This window comes from Macaca mulatta, chromosome X, assembly GCF_049350105.2.
Source record: "Macaca mulatta isolate MMU2019108-1 chromosome X, T2T-MMU8v2.0, whole genome shotgun sequence".
Classification (NCBI taxonomy): Eukaryota; Metazoa; Chordata; class Mammalia; order Primates; family Cercopithecidae; genus Macaca; species Macaca mulatta.
The window spans coordinates 47,623,942-47,638,520 of NC_133426.1; the positions used below are offsets into that span (position 1 = coordinate 47,623,942).

The 14,579-nt window shown below is 45.9% G+C and overlaps 1 protein-coding gene across 3 annotated transcripts in view; it reads right to left on the bottom strand.

Moving 5' to 3' along the window:
- The window catches only part of SYN1 (synapsin I), a 50,199-nt gene that overhangs the window by 31,142 nt on the left and 4,478 nt on the right, over positions 1–14,579 (bottom strand). For all 3 annotated transcript variants that reach the window (XM_015127296.3, XM_028842222.2, XM_015127295.3), the window contains exons 2-5: positions 5,908–5,965; positions 5,712–5,803; positions 3,882–4,038; positions 3,636–3,725 (exon numbers count right to left, since the gene is read on the bottom strand). In XM_015127296.3, the coding sequence (XP_014982782.1) occupies positions 3,636–3,725; positions 3,882–4,038; positions 5,712–5,803; positions 5,908–5,965 (397 nt within the window). The remainder of the gene's footprint in view (positions 1–3,635; positions 3,726–3,881; positions 4,039–5,711; positions 5,804–5,907; positions 5,966–14,579) is intronic.

A 14,579-nucleotide genomic window follows, 5' to 3' on the forward strand; every position in this document is an offset into this window, starting at 1 on the left:
ATGTCAATAAACAGAGAAGAAGCGTTTGACAATGTCCAACATCCTTTCATGACAAAAATACTCAACCAACTAAGAATAGAAGGAGAAATTTGTCAACACTTAGGTAGCAGTTAATATATGCCAGATGCATTGTTCTAGACACCTTACATTTACTAAGTAATTTCATTCTCACACCAACTATATGAGGTGGGAACTATTATTACCTACATTTTGGAGATGAATAAACTGAGGTACAGGGTGTTTAAGTAACTTTTCCTGTGTTAAGCAGCTAATAAGTTGTGGAGGTAAGATTCTCACACAGAAATTCTGGCTACAGAGTCTATGCTCTTAATCACATTCTGCTGTAATGTCTTTCAAAGAATGTAGAATAATAATAATGATAAACAAATTGGGTTTCCTTAAAACTAATGATTTAGGCCGGGCATGGTGGCTCACGCCTGTAATCCCAGCACTTTGGGAGGCCGAGGTGGGCAGATCGAGACCATGCTGGCCAACATGGTGAAACCCCGTTTCTACTAAAAATACAAAAATTAACTGGGTGTGGTGGCGCACACCTGTAGTCCTGGCTACTCGGGAGGCTGAGGCAGGAGAATCGCCTGAACCTGGGAGGCGGAGGCTGCAGTGAGCCGAGATCATGCCACTGTACTCCAGCCTGGCGACGGAGTGAGACTCCTCCTCAAAAAAAAAAAACCAAAAACCTAATGATTCAATCTTTATCTGTGAGTAAACTTAACTTATAACACTGTTGACGTATATCAGTAACCATAATTTGTAATACTGGTAAGAATTGCTAATATTAGTAGCAATGTTTATTTGATCAAGTTGATAATGTTGGGTCAATATTGATATTTAATTGTAATTTTAGTCATAAAATTGGTGATCATTTATATGAGTAAACATAATTTGTAATATTGGTAAAAATTGACAAAATTACTTATACAATTTGATTGCATTAGTAACAATTATTTAATTTCTATTTGTAACTAAAATTTGATTCATGACTGTGGTACTCATAATTTATATTAGTAATCAAAATTTTAATATTAGTGTTTTTTATAATAGCAGTTAGAATGTTAACCATATTAGTAATGATTTCTATTAGGAACTACAAGATAATTCAAAACATAGGTACTCATGGGTTATATTAGTAATCTTAATTTGTAACACTGGTAATAGTTAGATCTGTAACAACTTTTACACTGTTTGTACTAATGGTTTAATTTTATTTACTTATTTATTTAATGTTTTGAGACAGGGTCTCACTCTGTTGCCCAGGCTGGGGTGCAGTGGTGCTCTCATGGCTCACTGCAGCCTCAACCTCCAGGGCTCAAGCGATCTTCCCATCTCAGCCTCCCAAGTAGCTGGGACTACAGGTGCATATCACCACGCCAGGCTGATTTTTTTTTTTTTTTTTTTTTTTTGAGACGGAGTCTCGCTCTGCCGCCCAGGCTGGAGTGCAGTGGCCAGATCTCAGCTCACTGCAAGCTCCGCCTCCCGGGTTTACGCCATTCTCCTGCCTCAGCCTCCCGAGTAGCTGGGACTACAGGCGCCCGCCACGTCGCCTGGCTAATTTTTTGTATTTTTTAGTAGAGACGGGGTTTCACCGTGTTAGCCAGGATGGTCCCGATCTCCTGACCTCGTGATCCGCCCGCCTCGGCCTCCCAAAGTGCTGGGATTACAGGCTTGAGCCACCGCGCCCGGCCCTTGATTTTTTTTTTTTTTTTTTTTGAGACGGAGTCTCGCTCTGTTGCCCAGGCTGGAGTGCAGTGGCGGGATCTCGGTTCACTGCAAGCTCCGCCTCCCGGGTTCACGCCATTCTCCTGCCTCAGCCTCCTGAGTAGCTGGGACTACAGGCGCCTGCCACCTCGCCCGGCTAGTTTTTTTCTATTTTTTAGTAGAGACAGGGTTTCACCGTGGTCTCGGTCTCCTGACCTTGTGATCCGCCCGCCTCGGCCTCCCAAAGTGCTGGGATTACAGGCTTGAGCCACCGCGCCCGGCCTCCGGCCCTTGATTTTTAAATTTTTTTGTGGAAATGGGGTCTCACTACATTGCTCAGGCTGGTCTCAAACTCCTGGGCTCAAGAGATCCTCCCACTTTGGGTTTACATTTTTAAAAAATAATTATAATAGTTTACAACATAGGTACTAATCATTTATACTAATAAACTTAATTTGTAACACCATAATGCACTATAATATTAATTGTTATATTTGATGATATTAGCAACGATAATTCAATTTCTATTATTCAAATGTTCAGCATATTTTATTCTGGCATATTGTAGCCCAATGACCCAACTGTGGTAGTCTCCATTGCGTGTGCCATGCGTATATAATTCAAAACAGGTGCTTATAATTTATATTAGAGCACAATTTGTAATAGCAATAATCATTTGTAATAACAGCAATGATCTTTGATGCTATTAATAATGATTATCCAATTTCTACTAGAAACTACAATTTAATTCATAACATAGGTACTCGTAATTTACAACAGTAAAAATAATTTATAGTATTAGTGATAATTTGTAATATTAGTGATTTTATATATATATATATATATTTTTTTTTTTTTTTTTTTGAGATGGAGTTTTGCTCTTGTTGCCCAAGCTGGAGTGTAATGGTGCGATATTGGCTCACCACAACCTCTGCCTCCCGGGTTCCAGCGATTCCCCTGCCTCAACTTCCCAAGTAGCTGGGATTACAGGCATGCACCACCACGCCCGGCTAATTTTGTATTTTTTTAGTAGAGACAGGGTTTCTCCATGTTGGCCAGGCTGGTCTCAAACTCCCGACCTCATGCGATCCGCCCGCTTCGGCCTCCCAAAGTGTTGGGATTACAGGCGTGAGCCACCGTGCCAGGCCAGTGATTATATTTTATAATAGTAACCAAAAGTTCAATTTCTATTAATTAATTAATTTATTTATTGAGACGAAGTGTCACTCTGTTGCCCAAGCTGGAGTACAGTGGTGTGATCTCGGCTCACTGCAACCTCCAACTCCTGGGTTCAAGTGATTCTCCTGCCTCAGCCTCCCGAGTAGTTGGGACTACAGGCATGCACCATCATGCCCGGCTAATTTTTGTATTTTTAGTAGAGACGGGGTTTCACTATGTTAACCAGGCTGGTCTTGAATTCCTGACCTCGTGATCTGCTCACCTTAGCCTCTCAAAGTGCTGGGATTACAGGCATAAGCCACCGTGCCTTGCCAACAATTTAATTTATAACATTACTATTGATAAATGTTATTGGCAATCCTAATTTGAATATAGGTAAAATTTCTATCAGAAGGAATATTTGATAATGTTAGTAATAATGACCTGATTTCTATATGTAATATATTCTGATTCATTACATTAATTCTATCAATTCACATTAGAAATCGGTTTTTAATACTGGCAAAAATAGATAACATGAATAACAGGATCTGATAAATATTGGAATGTATTATGATTTAGTTTTCCTTGTAAGCATAAGGAAACTCATGGTAGACCCTATCGCAAAGCAACTTCATGACCCCACGTGCACACAGCAGCCACACTCTTGATATCACACAGCTGATAATATATCAATATTTTATATTATTGCAGTAGTTATGAATCTTCCCTCCTGCCCACTCTATTTTCCCCAAACTCACCATTTCTTTGTGATTGGGGTAGAAGGTCTGATCAATTAGAGGGAATTCTTCTGTCCCCAGTTTCTTATGCAGTCGAACCATCTGGGCAAACTATGAGAACCAGGAGAGCTGGGTCAGTGAGTCCTTCACCGGGAATCTGTAAGCTTCTGAACACACTCACTTCCCCCAAATCGCAGAGTGGTTTCAAGTTCCCACATGCATGCATGAGCTATTCCCTCTGCCAGTGGCACCCTTCCTGTTACTTACCACCCAGGGCTTGTCACAGAAGTTGTAGACAGAATGCAAGGAGTTAACACTGGGGATTCCAGCATATTGCAGCCCAATGACCAAACTTCGGTAGTCTCCGTTGCGTGCCATGCTGAAGGCGTGCTGGCGGATCAGCACAAAATCCGGCTTCAGAGACCTAGCATGGCAGGGGGTGGAGTGTTGAGAGTTCCCCCAGTAGCTCCCTATCACTCTCGAAACAAAGACCAAGTTTCTACATCTCCATAGCTCCCAGAAATTGCAAAGTGGTTTCTCACCTCTGCACACATGTGCAAGCTGTTCCCTCTGCCTAGTGCACCCTTTCTACCCTCTGCCCACCTGGTGATCCCCTTTAAGCCTCTCCTACCTGTTCCCTTCTCAGCAAGGTCAGCTTGCAGCTTACCCACACAGCTCTGACAACTTCCTGGTCACCATCTCTCAGACTGCAAGCTGTCTTCAGTGTTCTGCCCGGAATAAATTCTAACCTCAGGACCTTTACCAAGGATGTTCTGTCTGTCTAAAGCACTTGCCCCTAGATACCTGCATGGATCACTCCTTCACCTCCATCAGGTTTTTCCTCAAATGTCTCTCTTGCAACCAGGCCACCCTATCCCAACTGCAGACCCCACCATCATCCAACAATTGCTACATCTGCTTTAGTGCTAAATATTTTTTTCTTTTTTCTTTCTTTCTTTTTAATTAATTAATTTATTTTTTTGAGACGGAGTGTTGCTCTGTTGTCCAGGCTGGAGCAATCATGGCTCACTGCAACCTCTGCCTCTCAGGTTCAAGCGATTTCCCTGCCTCAGTCTCCCAAGTAGCTGGGATTACAGGCACCTGCCACCACGCCTGGCTAATTTTTGTATTTTTAGTAGAAACGGGTTTCACCATGTTGGCCAGGCTAGTCTTGAACTCCTGGGCTCAAGTGATCCACCCACCTTGGCCTCCCAAAGTGTTGGGATTACAGGCGTGAGCCACCACATCTGGTCCCTGCTATATTTTTTTTCTTAGCACTTTTACATTTTCTTATTTATTTGTGTATTGTGTGTATCTCACAGTAGAATGTAAGTTTCATAAGACCCGGGTTCTTTTTTTTTATTTTTTATTTTTTGGTCTTTCAGCATGTAGAATAGCTCCTGGCACACAGTAGGTGTATAATAAATATTTGTTGAATATGAAGTCCTGAGAGCAGCACCTGGCATGTAGCAGATATCTAGCAAATGTTTATTTAATTAATAATTGAAGGCTGAGTGTGACGGCTCATGCCTATAATCCCAGCACTTTGAGAGGCCAAAGCAGGTGGATTGTTTGAGCCCAGAAGTTTGAGACAAACCTGGGCAACATAGTGAGATCCCCATCTCTACAAAAAAACATAAAAATTAGCCAGGCATGGTGGTGTGCACCTGTAGTCTCAGCTACTTGGGAGGCTGAGGTGAGAAGATCACTTGAGCCTGAGAAGTTGTAGCTGCAGTGAGCCATGATTGCGTCAGTGCACTCCAGCCTGGGAGACAGAGCAAGACCCTGTCTGAAATATATACATATATATATATATATATGTGTGTGTGTGTGTGTATATTTATATTATATATAAAATTTATAAATATATTTATATTATATATATATATATAAATATATATATATATTTTTAAAGCCTGGCTTGTGGCATGCTGGGGTCCCTGGCTCTTTTTCTGAAGAAAAGTTGGCTCCCCACATTCCATGCCTAAGTTCTTGCCCACAGAAGGATGGGTGGGGAGGTAGGAACTTTCCCCCAGCTCTAAGGGGGAGAGTTCTTATGCCTCGCTCGTAACACCAAGGTACCCTTTTTATACTCACCGCATGACCTTCACCCCATTCCGAAGAACTTCCATGTCCACAGAGAATCCACCATTGGCATGGGCCACAAGGTTGAGATCAGAGAATTCGGCCTGGGAAGGAGAAAAAAATTGGTGATTCACCTACATCACACAAAAATGGCCACTCAGTTTGCAGTATGGACAACTGACCCCCAGGTCCAAATGTCCCAACTTACCTGTTCTACTTTAATGTCAATTTCTCCATGGATCTTTTTCCCTTTGAAGTATTTTGCCCTGGAGAGGAAAAACAGAACACAACTGTCAACGACAAAAATCTCAGAAGGGAAGACAAAACACAGGCCCTTTACCCTTTTGCCCCTTCAGTGCTACTAAAGAAACCACAAAGTGCCTTATAATTATTGAAATATTTTGAAAAAATCAAAGAGTGCTTTGTGAATAAAGTATGTTGTAATCCTCACAGAACTGCAAAAATGTTAAAGGACATTGCAAACTGTAAAATGTGGCCTTAAACTGCAGAAAGCAGGTATTTCCCAAAATATAGTCTGCTCATCACATTACCATTGTACATGTTTTTTTAAAAAACTTCATAAAATTAGCAGTACTACGTAAATTAGAACATACTTTGAAATTGCATGGAGACGAGTAAACGGCAAAGAACCTTAGAAAACACATATCTGGCCAGGTACGGTGGCTTAGGCCTGTAATCCCAGCACTTTGGGAGGCTGGAGGTAGGAGGATTGCTTCAGGCCAGGGGTTGGAGACCACCCTGGACAACATAGAGAGACCCCCCATCTCTATAAAAAAAAAATTGAGGGAGAAAAATAAAAGCCAACGACTGTGGCTCACACCTGTAATCCCAGAACTTTGATAGGCCGAGGCGGGTGGATTACCTGAGGTCAGGAGTTCGAGACCAGCCTGGCCGACATGGTGAAACCTCTTCTCTACTAAAAATACAAAATTAGCGGGGTGTAGTGGTGCATGCCTGTAGTCCCAGCTACATGGGAGGCTGAGGCAGGAGAGTCACTTGAACCCGGGAGGCGGAAGTTGCAGTGAGCCAAAATGGCACTACTACACTCCAGCCTGGGCAACAAGAACAAGACTCCATCTCAAAAAAAACCCAAAAAACGAAAAACAAAAACTAGCCAGGCATAGCGGTGCACGCCTGTAGTCCCAGCTACTGGGGAGGCTGAGGCAGGAGAATGGCTTGAGCCCAGGAGGTCGAGGCGACAGTGTGCTGTGATTGCACCACTGCACTCCAGCCTGGGCAACAGAGCAAGACCTAGGCAAAAAAGAGAGAAAGAAAGAAAGAAAGAAAGAAAGAAAGAGAGAAAGAGAGAGAAAGAGAGAGAGAGGGAGGGAGGAAGGAAGGAAAGAAGGAAGGAAGGAAGGAAAGAAGGAAAGAAAGAAAGAAAGAAAGAAAGAAAGAAAGAAAGAAAGAAAGAAAGGAAGGAAGGAAGGAAGGAAGGAAGGAAGGAAGGAAGGAAGGAAGGAAGGAAGGAACTACATTTCTCTGACGCTTGCCTGTTTTTGTGTATTTTTTAGTCCCTGTGTATATCTCAGTGCTGGTGTCTGGCTGTGTGGCCTGAAGCCTCTCTCCACTCTCTGGCCCTTTCACAAGGAGGAGCACAATCACCATGTGTGGTTGTGTGCTGTGAGAAACACAATGGCCATGGGTGGGCAGCTGCATCCGACAAGGAGGAGTGGATTGAGTGGTGCGGGCTGGGTGGCTCTAGGAGAAGCCAGTGTAGCTGGCAATCATGGGGGGCAGGGAGGAATGCAGCTGAGGAGGAGAGGGAGCAACAGGAGGGAGGGGGAGTGGGAGCAGCAGTAGGAACATCACGAACTGCTATGTCATTTTCCCCGGGCCTGTCCCCAGCTGGGCTTGGTTTCCGGTGGCCTCCTCCCCCAGGCTCAGGATTTCTAGCCAACAGCCTGCTCCAGGGATGGAAGCTCATCCCCAATCAGGTTTCTCATGGAAGGGGGATGAGGGGGAGAGACTTTCAGGGCTATTGGTCACTGACACGCATACAATCAGGGTCTTGGACACACATACACACACACACACACACACACACACAGCACAAATGGACCCTGGTGACTTGAGTGACATATGCAAGAGACCCCAGGTACAGCTACTTCTTTTTCCTTGCTCGCTCTCTGACACACACACACACACACACACACACACACACACACACACACCATCGCTGACACTATCCCCTCAGAAGTGTTAGGAGAGAATCTCTCTCAGCCCTGCACATTTTTCATCTATAAACTGATGAGTGGGAATGATGAGGGTGTATCACTGTTTCTAAAACTTTTCCGACCATAAGTGTAGTTGGATACTGTGGTGGTCTGCTCAGGCCTCTTCTTCAGGGACAATGCACCTTGAATGGCAGCTGCTGACAGCTCATGGCTGTGTCCCCACTGGGAATTGTCTTGTCACAGTGAACTGCCTTGGCCAAGGTTATACCTACCTCATGAGGGCATCCCCATGGTCTGGTCTATGAGGGGAAAGAAAGGCCAGCCTCCTTGCCTCAACCTGGGCTGACTCTGAAGGACCCTCCCAGCCCCAAGGGCTCCCCCTAAGATCAGTGGAGTCCCCTGAGGCAACTACATCTTGAGCCAGCCTCTCCCTCTGCTCAACCCAACCCTCCTCACAAGCGTTGATCCCAATGGCACACTCCAGTAAGCCTCCTGCATGCAAATCTCCACCTCAAAGTCTTTTTCCAGGGAACCCAATCTAAGACAGTGGGCCATGGAAGTCAAACTACAAGGGTGGTCTAATGCAGTTCTGGCACTGGGTTACCCAGCAGCCAGATGGCAGTGAGGATCTGTCAGTAGTGGGAGGTGGGGGATAGATAGCCTCCGATATGCTGTAGCAATGCAAAGTGCTCTGCAGCAGGTCCGGGCTGTGGTGCAAGCAGGATGTGACTTAGGCCATATGATCTGGCAGATCCTATGACACTGGAGGTGTCAGTAGTAGGAAAAGACGCTGTGTGGAATTTCTTCTCCCAGGTGGGAGAATACAGTGCAGGCCCCCAGGGTTTTGGAGCGGCAGTGACTTTTCCTGATGGTGGGCTGTAATGGGATTCTGGTGGAAGGGAATGTACTGGCTGGTGAAATACTCCTGGAACATGAGTGATGTCAGGGAAATGGTAACCAGACTTTGGTGACTATTCCCTAAATGCCATTGAGTAGCTGAAGAAAGACCTGACGTGCTCAGGGTGAATTCAAGGCAAAACGTGAAAGCCAGAGGACCTCCGTGACTCCATTTAAGGAAACCCTCATCTCCCGCAGTCAGAGGGCAGACAGAAGGGAGGGCCAGGCTCAGAATTCAATTCTACATGGTGGCGGAGCTTCAGAGAAAGTTGACTTCTCAGGCCCAGCACATCTCCTAGGCCATGCTCATGTCCCTAATAGGACAGGAGTAGGACTCTGAGATGGGGATATTTGGGCAGATGCAGTTAAACACCTTGAACTTACAGACTCACCTGCATCCACTGGGCCTGCTGAAGTAGACTACTCCCCTGAGTTAGAATATAGACCTTCTGCTTAAAGATAATGCAGAGGCCTCAGATGACGCAGGCGCTTTGTAAGATAATGCCTGCCCCCTCAGAGTTTACCTCCCACCTCTCCTCCTGTTAACCAGACCAAAAATTAGGGTGAAATCCTAGTGAAACCTGACTGGACAGGTTCTAGGCTTGCAAAGGAAGGAGATAAATGATCTGTAGAAGAACCTAAAGAATCTGGCTAGTATGTATTGGCAGGGGCTGAGAAGGTATGAATGAGACTAGATCCTGAGGACAATGGGCAAAGGAGGTAGAACAGGAAGTTGGCGCGCTCTCCCAGGATATGGAACTTAAAACCCTGGCGAGGACTCTAGGAAGTGTTACTAACACACTGGTATTTGGAAACCTGGAGTAAACAATGGCCCACACTAAGTAAAGCAAAACTTCCATGGCAGATTGCACAGGGAAGGATTAAAGGGCTCAAAGAAGCAGACATGTTGGAGTAGATATACTACTGAAGTCTGGAAAACCCACCAGCTGATTAAGGCCTGGAGGATACACTCAACTTATGAAATCAATAAGAAATATGCTGGTGAGGGTGGTACCAGTCACGCTGAGAAGCACAGTAGTGGTAAGGTGATAAATGAGTCCTGGCCCAGGTCCTGCTTACAGTGGGTCTGGGGGGTCCAGAGACCCATCCAGTGGTCACTTCCTCAGTTCACAAATGTGTAATTGCAATGGCATACTTTGTAGTTGTCAGAACCCCTACATGGGCTCCTCAGCCTGTGGCGTAAGAGCTATTTCAGTAGGGAAGTCCAGATAGAAGCTTCTAAAATGGTGCACACCCCCATGCCCTGAACAAAACAGTAAACCACAAACAATATTGTATCCACCCTATGGGTGATTATGGAAATCAATGCCACATTGAAAGATCTAAAGGATGCAGGGGTGTTGGTCTCATCTTATCTCCATCGAATTGAGTGGCCTGGTCCCTGGAGAGGTCAGATGGGTCCTGGAGAATGCTTGCAGACTACTGCAAGCACAATCAAGTAGTACCCTTGCTTGTACCTGCCATACTGGACATGCTGTCATTGTCAGAGCAGATTAATAAGACCTCAGGTACAGCAGGTAGCCACTGACTTGGCAAATGAATTCTTTTCTATTCTGATTAGGAAAAAGGATCAGAAACAGTTCACACTCACGAGACTGATGATAATATTCGTAAATGGTCTTTCATAGGGCTATGCTATCTCTCTCACCTGGTGTCATAATATAGTTCAAAGAAACCTGGACTATCTGGACATCCCATGGAATAGCACACTGGACCACCACATCGATTGCATCATACTGATTGTGTGAGATGAACAAGAGAGGGTTAGCATATTGCCCTGGTAAGACACATTCACTCCGGGGGTGGGGGATAAACCCCACAAAGACTCAGGGGACTGCTGCATTAGTAAAATTTTTAGGAATCCAGTGGTCCAGGTCAGTAAATCAGGACGGCCCCTCCAAAGAATAGGGCAAAGCATTGAATCATGCACCTTCCACCATGAAGAGGAAAGCACAATACCTAGCAGGCCTCTTCCCGTTCTGGAGGCAGCATATCCCCCACGCACAAATGCTGCTCTGACCCATATTCCAGGCAACATGTAAAGCTACCAGCTTTGTGTGAGGGCCAGAGCAGAAAAGGGCTCTGCAGCAGGTCCAGGCTGTGGTACAAGCAGTCCTGCCATTTAGGCCAGATGATCTGGCAGATCTTATGATGCTGGAGGTGTCAGTAGTGGGGAAAGATGCAGTGAGGAGCTTATGGGAAGCCTGAGTGGGAGGCCCTTGGGGTTCTGGAGCAAAGCCATGCCATCTGCAGCAGAGAATTTTACGCCTTTTGAGAAAGATATCCCATTGAGGTGCTGGGCCCTGATAGAGACAGAATGCTTGACCAGGCACCAAATGATTGTGCATCCAGAAGTTCCCATTATGAGCTGGGTCCTGCTAGGCCTGCCAAATAATAAAGTCAGGTGGGCCCGGCAGTCAGGATTGAGCCCAAGCAGGACCAAGCAAGGTGCATGAGCAGGTAAATAACCCTGATCCCCATGTCTTCCACAACTGTTGTGCTAGTGCCTGTCTCACTAAGGGGACTCCATAAAACTAGCTGATGAAAGAGGGAAAGGTCTAAGCTTGGTTCACAAATGGGTTGTCTTAGTATGTGGGTGGAAGCCAAAAATGGGCAGTGGTTGCACTGTAACCCAACTGGAATGGGCTTGAAAGACAGTGGCAGAGCTCCCAGTGGGCAGAGCTTCAGGCTGTGCACCTGCTCATCTCCTTTGTGCAGAAAGAGAAGTGCCTCAAGATTAGAATACATATATCCACTTATGGGCAGTGGTAAATGGTTTGGCTGGTTGGTCAGGGGCCTGGAAAGAAAAAGATTGGAAGATCCAGACAAAGAGGTCTGGGATACAGAAATGTGGGCAGACACCTAGGAGTGGGTAAGAAGTGAGGAGTGAGACTGGGTGTGGTGGCTCACGCCTGTAATCCCAGCACTTTGGGAGGCCGAGGTGGGCAGATCACCTGAGGTCAGGAGTTCAAGACCAGCTTAGCCAACATGGTGAAATCCCATCTCTACTAAAAATACAAAAATTAGCCAGGCGTGGTGATGCACGCCTATAATCCCAGCTACTCGGGAGGCTGAGGTAGGGGAATCGCTTCAACCCGGGAGGTGGAGGTTGCACTGAGCTGAGATTGCGCCACTGCACCAGCCTGGGCGACAGAGTGAGACTCTGTCTCTAAAAAAAAAAAAAAAAAGAGGAGTGAGGATCTTTGGATCGTGTGTTAACACCCACCAGACAGCATCTGCCATCAGACAGCATCTGCCATGGCGCCATGGAAGTGACACTAGGCAACCAGGTAGACAGCATGAGTCAGCCCGATGATGTCAGCCAGGCTCTAATCAGCCACCTCAGTGCTAGCAGATGGGCACATGAATAAGTGGCAATAGCAGCAGAGAAAGAAGCTATGTGTGGGGGCAGCAGTGTTACTGCTGAATGTCCAACCTGCCAGCAACAGAGACTAATACTGAATCCCTGACATGCCACCATCCCTCCAGAAGGCCAACCAACCACTTTGTGGCAAGCTGATTACATTGGGCCCCTTCCATCCTGCAAAGAGCAGTAATCGATTTTGACTGCAATATTCCATATTTGAGTTTGCCTTTTCTTACTGCAGGACCTCAGCCAGCTCACTGTCTAAGGGCTTACATAACATTTGATCCACCAGCACGAGACCCCGCATAACACTGTATCAAACCAAAGGACACACTTTATAGCAAAGTAAAGGAATGCAAAGCAAAGGAGGTGCAAAAGTGGACCCATGACCATGGAATTAACTGATGGTATTACACACCACGCCACCCAGGAGCTGCTGGCCTGACGAAATGATGGACCAATTTGGTGCAGCCACAGCTAAGACACCAGGTTGGAGGTGAGACTATGCAAGAATGGGCACTATCCTCCAAAACAGTGTCAACCCTAAATCAATGGCCATTGTAGGTGCTGTGTTTCCTAACAGGTAGAATACACGGGTGTGGGGACACAGAGGTCAGGAAGGAGTGACCCAGCTTACCAGCAATCCCAGTGATCCACTTTTGAAATTGTGCTTCCTGTTCCCTCAGGGCTCTGCAAGGTTAGAGGTCCTGGTTCTCCAAGGGGGAACACTGCTACCAGGGGACACAGCAAGAATCCCATTAAACTGTAAGCTATGATTGCCCTCAGGGCACTTCGGGTTTCTCATGCCGAGGGACATAAAGAGGAGTCATTGTCTTGGCAGGGGACATGACTGACCTTGCTCCTCAGGAGGAGGTAGAGCTGCTGGTATGCAGTGGAGGCAGGGAGGAGTATGTTTGGCACCCAGGGGATCTGCTTGGGCATCTGTTGGTACTCCTTGTTCAACTTTGATAGTAAATGGGCAATGTGGTTGTTTGTACAGCAGCTACAGCCTGAGAAGGGCATGGGGACTAAAGGCTCAGGGATCTCTGCGGGATGGGAGCCACCCAGACAAAGAGAGGTGCTAACTGAGGGTGGGGGGGAATCTAGAATGTGCAATAGAGGAAGGAGAGGATGAATATCATTTATGACATTGAAATCAACTGCAGCAGCAGAGACTATGGCTCATCTCACTACTGTGCTCTTTCAAGTGTCCCTGAGAAAACAAGACCGATTAGAATTGTGGAAATGCCATTCCCCAATGGGGTGAACTTACTATAAGAAGGAAGTGGAGGCCGGGCGCGGTGGCTCAAGCCTGTAATCCCAGCACTTTGGGAGGCCGAGACGGGCGGATCACGAGGTCAGGAGATCAAGACCATCCTGGCTAACACGGTGAAACCCCGTCTCTACTAAAAAATACAAAAAACTAGCCGGGCGAGGTGGCAGGCGCCTGTAGTCCCAGCTACTCGGGAGGCTGAGGCAGGAGAATGGTGTAAACTCGGGCGGCGGAGCTTGCAGTGAGCTGAGATCCGGCCACTGCACTCCAGCTTGGGCGACAGAGCGAGACTCCGTCTCAAAAAAAAAAAAAAAAAAAAAAAAAAAAAAGAAGGAAGTGGATCAGAGCAGTGCAAGGTGTGGACTATATGCTCTCCTCAGATCCTTACCTCCTTGCTCCAGGCCTTTGCATCTATCCCCAGCTTCTGGAATTATCTACTGCTGATGGCTCACAGGTGTCCCTCACTGGGCACTGGCCTCTGCAACAGGGATTTGCCTCACCCAAGATTATGCCTCCTCCCAGGGGGCAGGCTACAGCCAATGACTGACGTAGGAATTCAAAGCCTGGCCACCCGCTTCAACTGGGACAACTCTGAAGGGTCCTTCCAGTGCCAGAGCTCCCCAGAGGATTGGCTGAGTCCTCTGTTGTGGTTGCATCACAGCTCAACTTTTCCCTCTGCACAATCCTGCTTCCCTCGCCACCTCCCCCACAGGTGTTATTCCCAAGCACTCTCCCCAGTAAATCTCCTGCACGCAAATCTCAGAGTCTCGGGGTCTGCTTCCAGGGAAATCTATCTGAGAAAAGAAGCCACAGTAAGAAATAAAGCTTATATAACCCACTATATATGTATTTGCATAATAACCCATCCTATATATGTAATATATATTACATAAGACACATATGTTGTACAGCAAATATGAGGATATAGAATGTCTTATATATTATGTAACATATAAAATGTTGTATATTATATATTATGTGTATATGTATTTAGAATGTATATAAATACATATGCATAATTGGAATTTAGGTTTCAATAGATAATTATCTTTACTATGGGTAATGCATTCTGATTTTTCTACGCTATTTTATTTCATTTCATGAAGAAGAACATATACATGTAG